Here is an 18,584-nt window from a genome sequence, read left to right as displayed (position 1 = left end):
TCTTAGTTAAGCCGGACTGCTCTGTGCCAAGCTACCAAAGGTTTGAGCGCAGATTAATTTGGTGTGTGCTTGTGCCTCACTCTGAAAATGACTGTGGTTGCTGCTTGAGTAGGGGTGCACACCCTCAACCAGCAATCCAATTTCTTACAGATACTTTCATGAATGTTGTTCAGTGGCCTCTCGCTATCTACTGTTCGTGTATTTATTTCCTGATCTCTACCAACCTAAAACCTAATCCACATAACTAAGGGCTGAAAAGTTGGATCAGTGTATAAAAAACCAACTGGGAGAGTCTGAGAAAGGTAAACACGTGCAGTGCCAGGTTCCTGCTTGCTTTGTTGGCACATGCAATCACACATTAATCAGTTACATAACTTGGAGATAAAAAATGGAAAGCACTTGTGCTGGATTCGCTTAGCCTGGATGTTTGCAATGAACAGAGCAAGCACTTTCTCTACTTAAGTCGCACACAACAGATAAGCAAAAATATTTTCTTACGAATTGCGGAAATGCATTTGCATGCTGTGTTTCATCATTGCTCTTCAGCAGGGTCGGACTGGGACACAAAATAGGCCCGGGCACCAAAATAAAAATGGACTTCATTCGTGAATTGAGGAAATGCCCTTGTATGTTGTGTTTCCTCATTGCTTTTCAGCAGGGTAGAGGTGGGAGGCAAGATAGGCCCGGACACCCAAACAAAAGTGGATTTGAAAGCTAAAATAGTGGCCCACATTTAGACATTTTGGCAGTTTTGAACTTGTAAAGAAGCGCTGCATGGGTATTTTTTATTTTTTTTTGCAAGGTATGAGATACTGCCTAAATTTGAGCTTGCTGTAGGAAATGTTTGTGTTAATTTCAGTAAAATCAACTGTTAAAAATGTCCCGCAGACCATAAACCAGGCCCAGAAATAGGCAAAATTACTGGCAATGTAGTACATTAGAGTGGATAGGGTTACACTGAAAGCATTGGTTGTAACTGTAGTCGCACTGTTAACCTCCTTGAGCCCACCAACCGAACCAGTTAGTGGTCCCCTAATATGCAGAATGCTCTTTTGATGTAGGTCCATTATCTTCATCCTCCAACATATAATGCCTTTGTCATGGACCCCACCATTTCCCCAAACTTGTGTGGGCAACCTTACCTTCTCAGCCTCCATACAGTGGCCCATACCATGCACCATCTTACCCTACTTGGGCATGCTGCGATTCCCACTTCATTACAATATCTATTTTCCTAGTCATTAGCCTGTTTAACCCTGGACAGGTCCACATCATTCAGGATGCCCAAAATCTGTGATACTCACATTTATAATTTCAGAGGGTTCATTGTCCACCTCTTTCAAAAAGAACTGTATGACCCTACAACCCTGTACGGTGTGTAAAAGAGTGTCTTCCACTCCTGGCACCTCACACATCTAGCATCTCTCACCACATCTTTTTCAATCTACCGTTAGAATAGGCAACATGGAGTGTCTTCAATTTGACTTGTCATGCTGCAATGCATATTGCCAGCTCTCTGGAATGCATTATTGTGGCTTCTTACTGAGTCTTCGAGAGTGCCCCTGCCTTCTGCTACTTGCATCTAAGCCATTGCAGTAAGTCTTGCATGTTAGTGATGAGGATGTTGTATAGAGCCAACACTTCGTTTTTGGATAAATCCTCCAGTAGGCTTTGATATGTGGTAGGGTGGATCAGTCTTATCAAACATGATGCTAATGTGTGTTTTATTTGGAAGTATTTGAAGCCCCAAGGTTTAATATCTTCTGCCCCTGCTACATCTCATACCCTAGATATTCCAACAAGATTACCCCCTACCCCACACGCACTCACACTGCATTTCTCATATTATTCTGTTTCTTCACCCAAGATTATGATGTTGCCCTTCACCAGGCCTTTAATGTTTAAATGTTCACTGTGAACGCTTCCTGTCCGTAGCAATTATGTCCAGTTGTATGGAGGAGTCTTTATGAAGGGCATAGACCCTGCCATTCAAAGCAAGGATCTGAGAATCCCAATAGTACATATGTAAATTGGGAAGAGCTATATGCCAATTGTAGGCTGTCCTGCAGAGACCCGACAGTATGTATGGAGGGACCGTCCATACAACTGGGGACTGTTGGGTCCATTTTAGTTTCCGATAGAAAACGCCCACAGTTAAGAAATATGATCTAGTTTACGTAATGTGTCAGCTTGCAATGCCTCGTCAGGAGTGATACAGATGAATTTACATCCAAATAAGTTTGATTCTTCCTTTAATTACTATAATTGTACACGGTGGGAACTGAGAAAGACCTGATAGATGTTAACATCTAGTCGTTTTTCCAGAGGGTAATGCAAGATAGTAGTGTTTATTTTATGTCGCAATGAATAATGATCAGTTGTTCTTTATGGTGGTTTGCTCTCCTCTGAAGCTCTGTTTCCATTACATATACTATTTTTATGGCTTTGAAAGGCGATAAGATATGACCTAGCAATGCAAAGCCTTGCAGCCTTGTGCGAGAGAAGGGTGCACTATAAACTTGCATTAAATGAGGGCTAGGATACTAGTGGTAGGGATCGTAAGCCTTTTTCAGTACTGTTCAGTATACCCGGAAAATATGTAGGAAAGTTTATTAGTGGAGAGTTTAGATAGAAGGCATTCTTTATTTTAATGTTTTTTTTAAATCACTATACCACATCACTTTTTATGACTATGGCAAACGCACACATTTCCGAAGCAAACTGATCACCTTCCTGCGGTGCTTGTAAAACAGCCTTGACTGGCCCTTTCTAGAGATTATGTGAGTTGGATTGATCAAAGGGGAAGTCTCCGAGATAGGGGATTATGGAATTTATATGTGACACGTAGGGCAACAACTGTGCATAGCCGTCTTAATTGGGGGATTGTTTAATTGAGAACACTCTGGTAACCACTGCTTTAAAACAAGCCCTGGCAAAGCCAATAGCTCTTGCCTTTTTAATGCGAATGCCATGTTGTTGACTGTGCTAATGTTTCTGTAAAGATTTTCTTAAAATAAAGCAAATGGGGGAAAACACTTCAAAATACCTGCGGAAAAGCAAATTCATTTTTATGGTTTCTCAAAACTAAGTGAGATCAGAGTTCAATCCTTGTTAATGGCAAAGTTTCTTTTTTAAATACCTTTCACGCAGGGAACTCTGAACAGAATTAAAAAAGAATAAGGAAGTGTCAGCATGTAAAGGGAAACTCTGTTGCCTAGCCCTAATTTACTTTCACAGGACGCCGCCATTTGGTCCTCTCTAGTAGCCAATGGAAGCAGATCTTTAGGTCTCGAAGGCAAGTGGCATTCTAAATACACCTTCTGTCCTCGATGCCAGCTAGATGACTCTTCCTGCAACACCATAAAGCCTTCATGTAAACAATTTTGTGCGCTCATTCTGTATGTGGAATGCAGGAGAAAACAAAATCAGTAGATAAAATCTGGTTCTCAGCTGTACCTCCAGTAAAATATCCCTGTCACTGTACTATAACAGGCAAGCTAAGAGGCCTCGGGAGCAACACATCGTTGGGCATGGGAGTATTTGATGGAGGAAGCAGCAAATGAGGGAGAGAGCTATAAAACACACGCACTTTCATAGATGTTGAATGAATAACAAAAACGTAGTTATCTTAATGTGAACTATGGACAGATACAAGTCAGACCGCCAAAAGGATCACCAAGAGGCTATGCTCCAGGGAAGGAACAAACACAAGAAGCAAGCATGCCATTGAATAAGAAGCAAGCAAATGAGTGACAATAAAGCCAACCAATGGTAAGCCATTGGCGCGATGTATGCCCACTGTAAGTTCACAACAGGTCCTTCGCAAAAAGATAAGCTTTCTCTGTTTGACAGGCAAGACTTAAAGAGTGCACTGTCACTGCATGTTCACTCTGTAAGCAGCAAAAAGGGACGTGAAAGGTATACAAACTGAAAACACACTAGCAAGGTCATCTGCAGTCTTGTAGAGAAAGAATCAAACTGATAACAACTCTATTAGTAATCTTGTCCTTAAAAATACTGCAACGTAGTACACATGGTGAAAACACGACTTTTATGTTTTAGAAATAATCCTTCGATGATTGCCTATTGATTTGTGCAGCAGGGAAATATTCATACTGTGATGCAATCCTGTAAATTTAACTTCCAGGTTGCGCTGTGAGAATGGTTTCAGTGAGGTTGTAACACTTGCCACACAGACATCGCAGAAAGGAAGGAGGATGTGATTGGTTCTTCTTATATGTCTCATGGATGATGTCTTTCCAATACAAATTCTATCTTAATAGTATCCCAGAACATAAATAGTTTGCTGAACACCGAGGGACAGGCTAAAATCATTCCCTATTTTGAATTGAGGTATTTAGAGTAGTTTTTATCAAAGCTTTAATTGAGCTACTAAAGTCCTCAGTTTGTTCATCACAGTACAGTCGGTAGAAAAGCCACAAACAAAAAGTGCTTAAAGGGAATTTTAGACGTGCAAAGATTATGATGTGTTTCCTACGGCAAAAATGCTTTTTTAATGTGTAATACTCCCGTTTTAGGAATTGGTAAACTTTACTGAGTCATAAAAATGGGATTGCGGTCCCCCATACAGATTTGATATTTAGAAGGGGCGCATTGTAGGTGTCCCTTCCAAATACAGATTCAGTGTGTCAATGTTTTGCCACAAAATTCGGTCACAAAACATTTAAGAGTTACCATCTCCGGAGTTGGATTGGTACCCCATTCGCTAAAGGGAAAGGGTCCCATTAGGACCCCCTTTCTCTTTGTGGATATTAAAATAAAAGTTTGCTGGGAGTGAGCAGAGGTCCAGAGGGTCACTGCCAACTCTCAAACTTAAAATGGAAAGCAACTATGTGTAAAACGCAGCACTGTTTCTTTTAAGGATAGCCTCCTACTGGAGTAAGTTCTAATTTGTGAACTACTTCATTCATTTTTGTGAGGTAGGGCTGATTGCGACCAACTCTGAATCAGAATTTGACAAACTAACCTTTTAATTCACAGGTCAGCTTGTAAAATTCTTTACTGGTCGCAAACTGCAACCAGCTTTTCAAGACCCAATAATAGTACAACTAGGAGCTCACATCAAAGGAATAGGACTTCTACTGCTTACAATTTTAAAACTCAACGTTTTCAGATATACTCACGATCATGAGGGCAGATGGGGGTTAGAACATAAAACTAAAGATAAATAGTGGTGTATGGAGGAATTTTTTATGTGCAGACTGACTATGACGATGGCCCATGGAGAAGGTTCATGACGGAAGTGGATATTTCTCCAGTGTTACAGTTTGGCTATAAAGTGGAGCACATTTAAGTATCCACGTTTGAACTATAGGATGTACGACGTCACTTTCTCCATTGCAATTTTTTGCACACTTTGGGAAAATTAACATGCAACTGCAGAATGCAAAGGTACTTTGCTCAGAAGCTCACACCATAAACTGTGCTATCAAACTTAGGCCTTAATTCCGAATTGGGCGGGCGGCCGGCGCCGCCCGCCTGGCGGGAACCGCCGAATGACCGCGGGGTCATTCTAACTTTCCCGCTGGGCCGGCGGGCGATCTCCAAAAGATCGCCCGCCGGCCCAGCGGGAAAGCCCCTGCAAAGAGGAAGCCGGCTCCGAATGGAGCCGGCGGATTTGCAGGGGTGCGACGGGTGCAGTGGCACCCGTCGCGATGTTCAGTAAAAACCGCCAGGAACAGGATGGCGGGAAGGGGGTCGGAATCCCCATGGCGGCGGATTCCCCCAGCCGGGGGAAATCCGGCGGTAAACCGCCGGACCTGGCTGGGCAACCGCGGTTCCACAGCCGCGGTCGGAATACTGAATGAAGCACCGCCAGCCTGTTGGCGGTGCTTCAGCCGGCCTCCACCCTGGCGGTCATAGACCGCCAAGGTTGGAATGAGCCCCTAAGTGCCCACAAAATGAGAGGCAATGGCAAGGAATTCTCTGCTCTGGCAGATGAGTGCTGTAGGTAAAAGCCTGACATCCTTGGCTCTTGCTCAAGCACTGTAAATGTAGAGAGCTGATGGTCGATTCTGGGGGTGATTGTCTTTTGGAGACTATGTAAACCCCTAACTGCAGTGGGCCTGTTTTCTCAATTACACTTTTGATTCTAAAATAAACCGTACAAGAACTGACGTAACAGTCAGAATTTCATATTTTTTGTCTTGTGTGACGCAGAATCTTGTCATTTTAACTGCGAACATCAAAATTGTCATGTGGGAGATGCACAACGTGCGATACAAACAGATCTGTCAGAATTCCAGTTAATAGGGAAGGGCCAAGGAAGAAGGTTGATCAAGATAACATGTTGCTAAGCCGTACGGGGGCTTTTGTTCCAAGAGTCCTATATTTGGTAGGCTGTGGAAGAAACCCCCATATGCACGAAGGTGTTAAAGAGACATTGCCAGTGTTGTAATGCAAATTGTGAAAATTCCTAGATTGGATTTAACAAAGAAAATCATTCTTATGCCACATCATGTATTGTTAACTCACTGACGTGCCAATGCCACTCAACTCAGCCTTCACATTTAGTGGACGGTGGCCCCTCCCGGTCCCGTTGTATTTATACCCTGTCAGTCAAGTTGTCAGTGGCAAAACCTTTCTGTTCATTGCCACTGGAGTGACTTTCCATTCAAGCTCTTGGAGTGAAGGGTGTCCTGAAACTTCCGTAATCTTTGTAATCTCCCTTGTTCAACCCGAAGCTCTGCTTTTAGCAAGTTCTTTAATAAAAGTTTTAAGGCCAGGGTCATTTCAGAGATGTCCTCGGTTTTTCTTTCAACCATGCCTATTTTCAATTTGGCACAGCCCTGCCTTGTAGCAACGTCTTGATTTTGGACTAAAGATGTCTACACTGGCTGTGGACACCTGCTTAAACTAGCCCAGTGTAAAGCTCTTTATTTTCTCCTCAACCCTGAAACAATTTCATAAATGTATCCTTGGTGAAAGGCCCCCGTGTTTAATGTCTGTGACGGCAGGATTGAGAGCAGGCAGGCAAGAAGTGTTGAAGATGCAGTAATTTGAAGGCAGTAGTACCGAGGAAGGTCTGGAGAGAAAATAAAGTGAGATATTGCTCACAGGCTAAAGCGCTTCCTCTCCCTATTGAATAAGTGCTCCTTAAGCATCAAGACTTGTTGCTAGTTCAGACAGTCCCCACGATGTTTGACTGAGTTGTCACTGAATGTGGCTCAAAGCTTGGTCATCATCATGGAGGGGGCAGCAGAGGTCCAACATGCCAGATGAATATATCCGATTCTGTAGGAAGAATTGTTTTACCAGAGACTTCCGACTAAAGAACCTCCTCCCAGTTCAGATAAAATGTCCTACTTTTCCTTAGTGAATAAAGTGTGCAGAACCAAGGAAAGAAGCAAAACAGAATGACATAAATCGAAAAAGCAGATGGCACAATCATAAAACCACTGATATACAGTGGAAAATGTATATTTACAAGAATCAACGGCAGGTTCTTCCTTCCTGTCCTCAACCCTCTACTTTTCCCCCAAAAACGTTTTGTTGAATAATTGTACTATCACAATGCAGGCATTAACAAAAATGTGGGTATGCAAGTTTTCATACAGAAACAGCAATTAATAACACAATAATTAGAGTGCCTTAAGATCATGACACTATTCAGACCTGGAAACTAAAAAGTAGTCTTTCTAGGCTATGCACCTGCACAGAGCAGGAGTAATTTACAATTTAATTATGTCAATGTCTGCTTGCCTTTTAACTCCATTGGATTTCTCTTTAATGTTTCTACTCCAGTACAAACTTTGAACTGCATGCATCTAAATATGTTCTTTCTCGTAGGACCTGTGTGACGAACTCGCACTTGTTGATGTCATAGAGGACAAGCTGAAGGGAGAGATGATGGACCTGCAGCACGGGAGCCTTTTCCTGCGGACGCCCAAAATAACCTCAAGCAAAGGTCATTATTTCTAAATTTCGCAAACCTACAATTTAGAGGCCTAGTGCTGCACGCACTAATTAATCTCTTGAGAGAGCATAGAAATCTTTCAATGAGAAACCCGTTTTTCGACTGTGCCCTTCTGTTTGGTAAATACATCCCTTTCACTGCAAAAACATGCTCTTTTGTGTCACGAACACACTGCAAAAAAAGTTCTCTATCTGCAAGACTGGTTTTGAAGCTCAGTAATTGCTGCTGCTATCTTAAAATATATTCTGACTCTAACAGATGTATGGTAAGCACGTGTATCTCCTGCTAATAACAACAAAGCCAATTGTTACAGGTAATTTCCTTCTTGAAAATTATTTTTTTAATTGGTTGTATAAACGGTAAGAACTAAATTCTGGTCAAGAGATAATTAACACCTCATATTGACATTCACTTAATTTCAGTTGTTAGTACTGCAGAGTAGTGCATATATTGTGAGCTGTTTATTATAGTAAACAAGGACTCTTACCCGCAACTGAGCAGACAGTGGTGGGCCATGCCCCCGGCACACAGCTACACGTTTTTTGTTAAGGGGTAAGGTGAGTGGGGGTATTTTCCTCCCCTTGTTGGATTATCTTAGGGTGTGGGTGGAATGGTCTGATCGGACATAATAGAGACAGTGGGAACAACCAAATTAGATGGCAAAAGCCTGCACTTTTTGGTTTGCACTCTGATGGTGTCCCGGCTGCGGCTTTCCTATGAGCCACAACGGATGGTGAGCTTGTCTGCAAGATAAGTGGGGTCGTGGCTTTGTAAATGCAGGGTGGCGTGCAGGCACATTGTGGTTGTCAGTGCAATGGGCACTGCATTTTTAGTCTCCACCATGAGGAGTGGGGAAAAAGGGATGTGGATTAAACTAGACCATTGGATAAGAGGTTCATACAGCAGTATGAGAATTTAGCACTTTATTGTTGGCCCATGCCCACCATTCATCATTAATGACCAAAGAGTAAAAAATAAGTGTTTAGTTAATGGGATAATTATGTTAAGAAACCTGTTATATATTTTTAGGATTATTTTTTTCTTAGGGCTATGTGGCCCGCCTTGCTACGTGGAAGCTGTACCCATCACTTTAACTGCACTTTTGTTTTGGAAAGGGTGTCCCTGTAGTTCTCCCAAATAAAAACGTCAGCATCATGGCATATCCAAGTTCTTTTGTATTTAATCTAAGTTCCAGACCAATCCAAAGGATGAAGTCAGGGTTCCATGTCTCGGTGTCTGGAGTAAGATTTGAGATTTGCTTCAGTTATTGAAAGGCCTGAGGGAAAACCATATCTGCGGAATCCCAAGGTGATAGATGAGACCCTAGATCGTTGGTGACTAAAATAATATCTTCTGCAGGAAGTAAAATGGGGAGAAGGTGTGATTTAAAGTGCAAGCCTGCACTTGAGTGATGTTGCTGGAGCCTACATGCTAGTGGCTCCATTGCATTTGCAAAATGAATATAGAAAAACAGGCAGCCTTAGTGATCGCAAAAGGTGCAAATAGTGCATCATTCACTGATTTTAACAGTAGGCCTGGCATAGAGAAGCTGGGCCCAGCCTAAGAATTCACCACCTAGTCCCGTTTTTGTAACATCCTAAAGAAAATTCCAGTCTAAGGAAATGTATAGCATCTAAAAATACCACTACTCCATTGAGTTGCAGCTGGAACTGGAATAGAAAAGTGATTATGGTGCGGACGTTGTGGGTAGTAGCCCTGTCTGAGATAAATTCAGATTGGCCAGGAAGGATCTTACTCTGCCATATTGGGAGCTACCTATTTGCCAGTATTTCGGTGAGGATTTTATTATTTGCATTGATAGTTGATTTTTTAATTACAGTGTTATTAGAGCTTCACGCAGCAACGGTAGTAGGGACCTAGTCGTACAAGTGCCTCCTTATACATGCGCAGCTAATATGGGCTTAAGATGTGAATTTACTCTTTATAAAGTTACCCAGACACACTCACAAGGCAGATTATGTGTCACAAATGTGATCTTTTCTATTGTGATATGTGCAGTTCGGTATGTCTAACTTCCACTCAAGCCACCGTAATCCTATCCATGTATTCAGTAATGTCATCATGTGTTGCACTGCATTAGGAGACATAAAAATTACAAATACTAGTGAACTCTTGCAGGAGAGCCTTTGTGTCATGAATTAAGCTGTCTTTGCTGGCTTGTATTTGCAGTATATCATTCACCGGCCGCTGGCAGCTTATTAGATGCTCTAAACGTTGCCAAGTTACTCACCCTTTTTATACACTATCACCATTGCACGGTTACATTCGTGTTCGATTTCTTTGTCAGCTGTGTTCCTGTTTCATCGAGTTTGATCTGGATGTCTGTCAAGTTTGGAATCATTTGTGACTGTATGCTGAGTTTATAATGCACAGAGTTAGAGCTTAAGCTAATGTGGGTTGCACGCAAGATGCCCGATTGCTTGGCAATGCATATCCCCCTGATGATCAGTTTGAACACATCCCAGTGTCAATCCATTAGCTAAAGACACTAAGGTCTATAATTATACTTTTTTTTGTGCCGCATTTGTGTCATTTTTTTATGCAATAGCGGCGCAAACTTACAAAATACAATTACATTTTGTAAGTTTGCACCGCCTTTGCGTCAAAAAATGTCACAAATGCGGCGCAAAAAAGTATGTATATGGGCCTAGATTTAGCTGAAGCTCGTCTCCTATTGCCGTTCGTATCTCCACTCTCAATGCTGTATTTAGTATGAGTTAAGTCTCCACATACTTCCAATCCGTTAAGGACCTGGGATGGACATTTTTAGCCCCGCTGGGGGGTGGTCTAACAGTGTTATCGTTATATGTTCAACTGAGGCCATCCAAGGGCAGGGGACCGGCATCTTAAATCATGTATACGTTAAACATTTTAATACTTTTATAGCATGTAAAAGAATGATTGCAAATCAAGTCCCAATGAAGAAAGGAAGTAAGGATTCCTCCGATTGTACCCCAAAATTGGCGGTGGTTGGTGGTATGTGCAGAGTGGCCAGACCCTGATCACTAAGTGTCATTTCTCTGTGTCCATTTGGACCAAATCTGCTGATATTTAGCTGCCAATTTGGTCTGCTTTAAACACTGACTTCTCCTTAAGGTCGCATCTGTCCATGTCTCCCCTCCTTAATCCCACGGTAGTGCAGAAGGAAGTGCTTCACCAGTGTTTTGCAATGTTGCGTTTTGCAATCAAGAAGCCTTGACCAGTCAAACGATGAACGCTGCAGCCACCCACACATCCCTCCATAATCCCCCATCAGGCCACCTCGGGTTCTAAAGGAAATTTGTAGCTGAGTACGCCCTTCAGCTGTGAGCGTATGTTATCCCAGTTATATGGCAATGACAGGGCAACTCCATGCGGTTTGTATGAATGCGCCCTTGGGAAGATTTCAGTGCCAGCAAGTGACCGAATGGGCTCTACCCATCTGCCACAGTCTGTAGGACTGGTAATAAACATGGTGTCGATATTTAAACTGTATGAGTCAAAGTCTGGACGAAATGGCAGGAACTCTTAGGCCATTCGAGCTTCAATCTATTCATCATCGTCCTGGGCCTCAAGGTCATCCTCCCACTTTTCTCTAAGACACAAGAAGAGATTAGGGGAATTGACTACCACGGATCTGTAAAGTATGTGATATGCCCTTCCTCCTACATTGCTTGATTGTGATGTCTACATGTAGAGAGTGAAACTCTGGCACTGCATTGAGCACGGGTCTGTGACTATCCAGGCTGCACCTGAGCTGTAAGCACCATTAAAACTAGCTTTTATGTAGTGCAAATTTAGCTAATAGTTGTTCAAAAGATTTCATGTGGTTGGCTTTCTGAAAGTCACTGTTGAAATCTCAATGAGGTCCCATTCCTGGAATCTGGGTAGGCTAGTTGCCTGTTTGAGAAATGTGCCATGCCATAAAAGTGTCTTTGCAGTTACCCTGTCCTGCCGTCCAATGTTTAACTGATGCCGTTCAAATTCTTAGTAAAATTTTTGTAATCTTGGGTACAGCATTTATTAAGAGAATACAAATCAAATGGTTTGAGGAACTTGAACCCTAGGTGCATGGCTGTGTCGCTCCTGTCACTAAAAAGTCAGTAGTTCAGAGGAATTGGATGGGACGCCAGTAGTAAACCTGGAGGTTGGGTATCACAACCTACAGTCAAACGTTGCCTCTGTGTGCATTCGGACAGTGACACTTGTGGAGCGCCTAAGGCCCAAAAAGTGGGTGCATGCTGTAATATAAGAAATTATTTTTTGGAGAGGAGTGGGGTAGTTTTGAGTGACATAGAGAATGTAGAGTAAGAGCAGCATTTTATTGAGTGGGAGTTAAGCCCAGTTCTCCATATCTAACTTGACTGCGCTCTGCAGTGGGGCGATATTAAGGTTCCAACTGAGAGCTAGAGTAGGGGCTACTGTCATTTTCGAGATATGGGTATTTTGTGGAGGGACTACCACCAGAGGCATACATGTCAATTTCTCCGAGTTAACGCCAAGAACTGAAGCCTCACTATAAACCTGAAGAAGGCAGAATTATCTTGGGATGGATAACTCGGATTGCGGCACATAAGCAGGAGATTCTTTAACATATAAAGCAATCCTGACCTCAAGGCCATCCAATCCTCCAGACCTCGGCAAAGGACAGGCATCATTAGTAGTGAGCCAGTAGTATATAGTTGAGCAGGCATTGTGCATGGGCAAGTATTATCTAGTAACTTGAGAAATGGGGCATCAGCTAGGCCACACATCATCAAGTTCATGTGCATTGATCGGTTGTGTTATTACTGTCGCTGACTGGGGCACCTGAACAGTGCTCAGCCTGCCCAGACAACTATGTAGGGCCACATTAAAGTATTCTCCTCAAAGTATTGCGTGGGGTAAGAGACACAGGGTTTAGCTCATACTGCTCGGAAGAATGAAGGGCTGTCGGTATATGTCCATTACAGTAATATGCATCCACCCAGTATACCCTCAGTCACAAAGTACCTCCCCTCTGTGTCAATGATCACTCATAATGGGTGGAACAGAGGTCTCTTTCTACAGATAATAGATATTCCTCTGGCATTTCAGAAATAGGAGGTGAGGTAGCGATTTGCACTCCACTTTTTTGCAAAATGTATTTCAGTGGTTTTGGTTATATACATTTCATGGAGTAATGCTATATCTGCATTGCTTCTGTCAGGGGTGAGGAATTTAATAAAATATCTACTTGTCCATGGGACAGGTTGCTTCATAAATCTACTTATCCTGTAACAAAATCTGCTTGTGCCTTTGGTGCCATGTAGCGCAGCAATAAATTATGCCAGCAATCTCATTATGTAAGAGCTTAGATAATAGCTTCTCAGATTATGCCAGGGCTCATACTATTGTAGAGCTTGAATATTAGCAATTCGCTTATTTTGCCACCTTTCCGGAGATGTGCATAATGGGACTGGAGGTAGCAGTAAGCACTAGTTCCAGGGTTGGAGTGCCCTTTTTAGAGTATATTGCAAACCTATAATAACTTGTATGTTCTAGTTGGTTTTCACCAGCTGTTCCCTTATCTTTTCCCATATTGGAAAAGGTTGGAAACGTACTCCTTGACAAGAGCGGAAGTTAAACATCTTCCAAGGTTGGGAAAAAAAAGTGATTGGAGGGAAAGTACATTTTCTCAACAGATTTTTGCATAAGCAAATATACACATGCATATTTGCTCGTGCTAAAATGGAGTTGACAAATATTTTCTAGAAGTACGATTTCCTGGCCTACTACATAAATTCTTGTGAATTCATGAAAGCCAAAAATCTACACTAACACAAGTACATTTACCACAGGTGCACATTTGCCATTAATAATCAGGCATCTCATTTGGTCTGGCGTTAAACAAGATCTTTCGTAATTATTACAATTTTATCTCCCTTCCTGCTTCTGGCTTCACTGGACAGCATACTTCTCTTTCATAAGGAGCATATCAGCACACAAAGTTATGTTCAGTGCCAGGAACTACTGTGGCAAGGTGTGTTTTTTGAGACAAAAAATATTTTTGCTTTTTGCTAATGTTTGTTAAAATGACGGAGGCCCGGCAGCTCCCACAACATCAAAGTTTTACAAAAATCATGCCAAAACAGGACACATTGACAAAACCAAAATGCTGGCCACCAATGTTAGACTTATTGACTTTGCCAATGCTTGTGTTTTTTAATATTTCCCATAATCTTGTTGAAACTGGTTAAACTGATTTTTCATTATGAATATTTTTTTTAATGCTGGCATGTATAAACACAGTTTACTAAATGATGCTTCAAAGAAATGGTGTCTAAAATGTCACAGTAATTTTAGAAAAACGTTTTTTTTCTTACAGGGAGTGCAGAATTATTAGGCAAGTTGTATTTTTGAGGATTAATTTTATTATTGAACAACAACCATGTTCTCAATGAACCCAAAACACTCATTAATATCAAAGCTGAATATGTTTGGAAGTAGTTTTTAGTTTGTTTTTAGTTTTAGCTATGTTAGGGGGATATCTGTGTGTGCAGGTGACTATTACTGTGCATAATTATTAGGCAACTTAACAAAAAACAAATATATACCCATTTCAATTATTTATTATTACCAGTGAAACCAATATAACATCTCAACATTCACAAATATACATTTCTGACATTCAAAAACAAATCAGTGACCAATATAGCCACCTTTCTTTGCAAGGACACTCAAAAGCCTGCCATCCATGGATTCTGTCAGTGTTTTGATCTGTTCACCATCAACATTGCGTGCAGCAGCAACCACAGCCTCCCAGACACTGTTCAGAGAGGTGTACTGTTTTCCCTCCTTGTAAATCTCACATTTGATGATGGACCACAGGTTCTCAATGGGGTTCAGATCAGGTGAACAAGGAGGCCATGTCATTAGATTTCCTTCTTTTATACCCTTTCTTGCCAGCCACACTGTGGAGTACTTGGACGCGTGTGATGGAGCATTGTCCTGCATGAAAATCATGTTTTTCTTGAAGGATGCAGACTTCTTCCTGTACCACTGCTTGAAGAAGGTGTCTTCCAGGAACTGGCAGTAGGACTGGGAGTTGAGCTTGACTCCATCCTCAACCCGAAAAGGCCCCACAAGCTCATCTTTGATGATACCAGCCCAAACCAGTACTCCACCTCCACCTTGCTGGCGTCTGAGTCGGACTGGAGCTCTCTGCCCTTTACCAATCCAGCCACGGGCCCATCCATCTGGCCCATCAAGACTCACTCTCATTTCATCAGTCCATAAAACCTTAGAAAAATCAGTCTTGAGATATTTCTTGGCCCAGTCTTGACGTTTCAGCTTGTGTGTCTTGTTCAGTGGTGGTCGTCTTTCAGCCTTTCTTACCTTGGCCATGTCTCTGAGTATTGCACACCTTGTGCTTTTGGGCACTCCAGTGATGTTGCAGCTCTGAAATATGGCCAAACTGGTGGCAAGTGGCATCGTGGCAGCTGCACGCTTGACTTTTCTCAGTTCATGGGCAGTTATTTTGCGCCTTGGTTTTTCCACACGCTTCTTGCGACCCTGTTGACTATTTTGAATGAAACGCTTGATTGTTCGATGATCACGCTTCAGAAGCTTTGCAATTTTAAGAGTGCTGCATCCCTCTGCAAGATATCTCACTATTTTTGACTTTTCTGAGTCTGTCAAGTCCTTCTTTTGACCCATTTTGCTAATGGAAAGGAAGTTGCCTAATAATTATGCACACCTGATATAGGGTGTTGATGTCATTAGACCACACCCCTTCTCATTACAGAGATGCACACCACCTAATATGCTTAATTGGTAGTAGGCTTTCGAGCCTATACAGCTTGGAGTAAGACAACATGCATAAAGAGGATGATGTGGTCAAAATACTCATTTGCCTAATAATTCTGCACTCCCTGTAGTTGCACTTTTTGGAAACATTTTATTCTGAAAACAATGAATCATTAATCTTGCTTTCAGCATCTGCAAATATTTGCATGTAACCAGAGAGCATTATATGAAGCCTCATATTTTTTAACTTTGGAAACGTGTCCACATTTTTATACTGGAACACCTGTTGGTAATGCAGTCCGATCTTATAACATTTCTTTATAGTGCTCACCCTAATAATCATGGCTTTGCGTAATGAACCACAAATACAAGTTTGCACAGTATTACATGTGGACAGAAATATCACCTCAATTGCAGACAAGGCCCTCCCCTGCTCCATAATATGTTTAAGTAAACTGGCAATCAAAGGGTTTGTGCCGCAGGGGTTTGGGCTTACTAGTCTTAGGGCAAAATAATAAAATCTTGTCCTTGACCCCAAACAATATGTCCTGTGTGTCAGACTATAGGAACTGCACACCCCTGGTCTGTTCCAGTGATGCTTTAGGTGGATTATTTAGCCCCTTGTCCCATTCCAAGATAGGTGCTGCAGCTTTAACTGCCTATTTGGTACTAATGTAATGTTAGGCGGCCGGTACCTCCCATCAGTGCATTCTGATGCTGACCCATACAGATATGGAATTTGCAGGGTTCATTTCTGGAATATGTGTGAGCTTTGAACATTTTAATCGCCATCACACACTTAACAAGTGACACTAACCTCCACCCCATCTTGTCAGCGAGTTTGCTCCTGGCCCCACATATAAAATCGACAGCAAATGCATTCAGCAGTAATATTCCATTACCAAGTCACATCGCTATCAACTGATCTGTTGAATTCGTTGGGAAGGTTGCAGCTCATGGTAGAGATAGACCATTTGTTGGCGACATACAGAATACCTTCTTTGGACTCTGATAACAAATCTTAACAACCATGGTTGTTAGCTGCATCGTTCCATTGTAAACATTCTGCTTTATCAGTTGCTTATTGAGGCTCGTCAGAGTTGTGCAGTTAACCCGAGGTAAGGTTGATTTGGGTCATTCCCACAGGCTTTGTCATTAGCCAAGCAGAGTGTTGCATAAACATACCCCTCTACACACAGGGACACAATGTGGGAATCACTCAGTTACACTATATTAACTAGCACAAGGCTACATCTCACCTCCTGACCCCTTATGATAAAGTCGAGGTAAATGGATATAGATCTTCCCACTTAAGGAAAGTCCGGTTTCTCTCTTGCTTGCCTACATTCCCCATTGCATAATCCATAAATAAGGAGGTGTGCAATGATGGGACGCCTCGCTGCCCCTGCAGTGGGGCAGCTTCGTGATTGATCAGCTAATTTTACCACAAATATTTGGGAAAAGAAAGGGCTGCCAAAGAATTCAGGGGCACATTTAAGAGCCCCTAGCACCTCCTTGCGCAATATTAAAGTGCTTTTTTTATGCTAATGTGGCCCAAAGAGGCCAAAATCCCTGCACCATACTTACAAAGTGGCACAATGCATGCATTGCGCCACTATGTAACCCTTGGCGCTACAGTATGCCTGTGCCAGGCATAATGTATGCAGAGTGGGCGTACCCCCTTAGGGCGGCTGAAAAAATGGTGCAAAGAAATCTAGGAGATTTCTTTGCATCATTTTTTACGGCACTTTTAACGCCTTCTCAAAGCAGGCATTAAAAGGAGGCACACCATTGATTACAATGGGCCTCAATGGGCTTTGCAGGATTAGCGTCAACATTTTTTATGTTAATCCTGCAAAGCTCCAGACTAGCATCAAAATTTATGATGCTAGTCCCCTAACAACCGCTATGGTCCACCATTTTTTAAATACGGCGCACACATGGTGAGGTTAGGGGCACTATGGGTCACAAAAAAAGTGGCGTTGCCCTGTGTGCAGTGCCACTTTTCTTAAATATGCCCCTTAGTGAGTAATGTCACCTAAAAATGTTCCATTTTGCCGGCCACTGTCTATTCCGGGACGTCCAGAAGGCACGTGTTTTTGCACAAATACACTTTCAGGTTCTCATTTTTCACTGTGCTGCGCTCTAGAATTTTTTCCATTTGTAGGAGTTTCTCGTTTTTTCAGTTTACAGCATCTTCTGTGTCTGAGATGAGTTTTTTTCTGACCATGTGCAATTGCTTTGTCTGTCCAGATGCTCTTTTTAAGTTCCATCCGTAAGTTAGAGTATAACTTATCTAACTGTAGAAGCCAAGCTTTTAGTAAACTCAGGAGCAGCATATTGTGCTTTCTCCAACGCATGCCTGATGTATCTATCCACAGCTACTTCGAGTCTTAATTCACCCCCTTTATTCTGGTGCTACTTTTTGGATCAAAGGAGATCTTGATTTGCGTTTGATAGCGTTTCACCGTTTTTAGGCAAGTTAGCAGCACTCACGACCACTGTGGCCCACTCATTTTATATCAGTTTGCAGGTCAGCCACTCTGTGTCCGCAGATCAGTGTCACAATCCTCACAGTTACTGACTGCTTTATGTTGACAGGCAATGTTCTACAAGGTGGGTTCTTACTAACTGTGTTCAAACCTCAAGACTGCACACAGCAGGGCTGGGTTTGTCTCAATCTCTATATGTTGGTGCACACAATCAAATTCTGTGAATTATAATGCCGAAATTAAAGCCTCTCCACATCATACCCCGGAGGGCCAGACGCACGACCTCAACCCCCTTTAGCTCAAAAACAGGACAGCCTGAAGGTGCAGAGGTTGTCCCTACAATCACTGGTGCCAGTTCACTCCTAGTCTCTGTCAGCAATCAAATACAC

At 42.3% G+C, this 18,584-nt stretch overlaps 1 protein-coding gene across 1 annotated transcript in view; it reads left to right on the top strand.

Annotated features, from left to right (window-relative positions):
* The window catches only part of LOC138284680 (L-lactate dehydrogenase A chain), a 44,717-nt gene that overhangs the window by 10,670 nt on the left and 15,463 nt on the right, over nucleotides 1-18,584 (top strand). The window contains exon 3 of the mRNA XM_069223751.1: nucleotides 7,810-7,927. Within this exon, the coding sequence (XP_069079852.1) occupies nucleotides 7,810-7,927 (118 nt within the window). The remainder of the gene's footprint in view (nucleotides 1-7,809; nucleotides 7,928-18,584) is intronic.

The sequence above is a fragment of the Pleurodeles waltl genome, chromosome 3_1, assembly GCF_031143425.1.
Source record: "Pleurodeles waltl isolate 20211129_DDA chromosome 3_1, aPleWal1.hap1.20221129, whole genome shotgun sequence".
NCBI classification, from domain to species: domain Eukaryota; kingdom Metazoa; phylum Chordata; class Amphibia; order Caudata; family Salamandridae; genus Pleurodeles; species Pleurodeles waltl.
The sequence above is the reverse complement of the archived record's forward strand: the minus strand, read 5'-3'. Positions and strand labels throughout refer to the sequence as shown.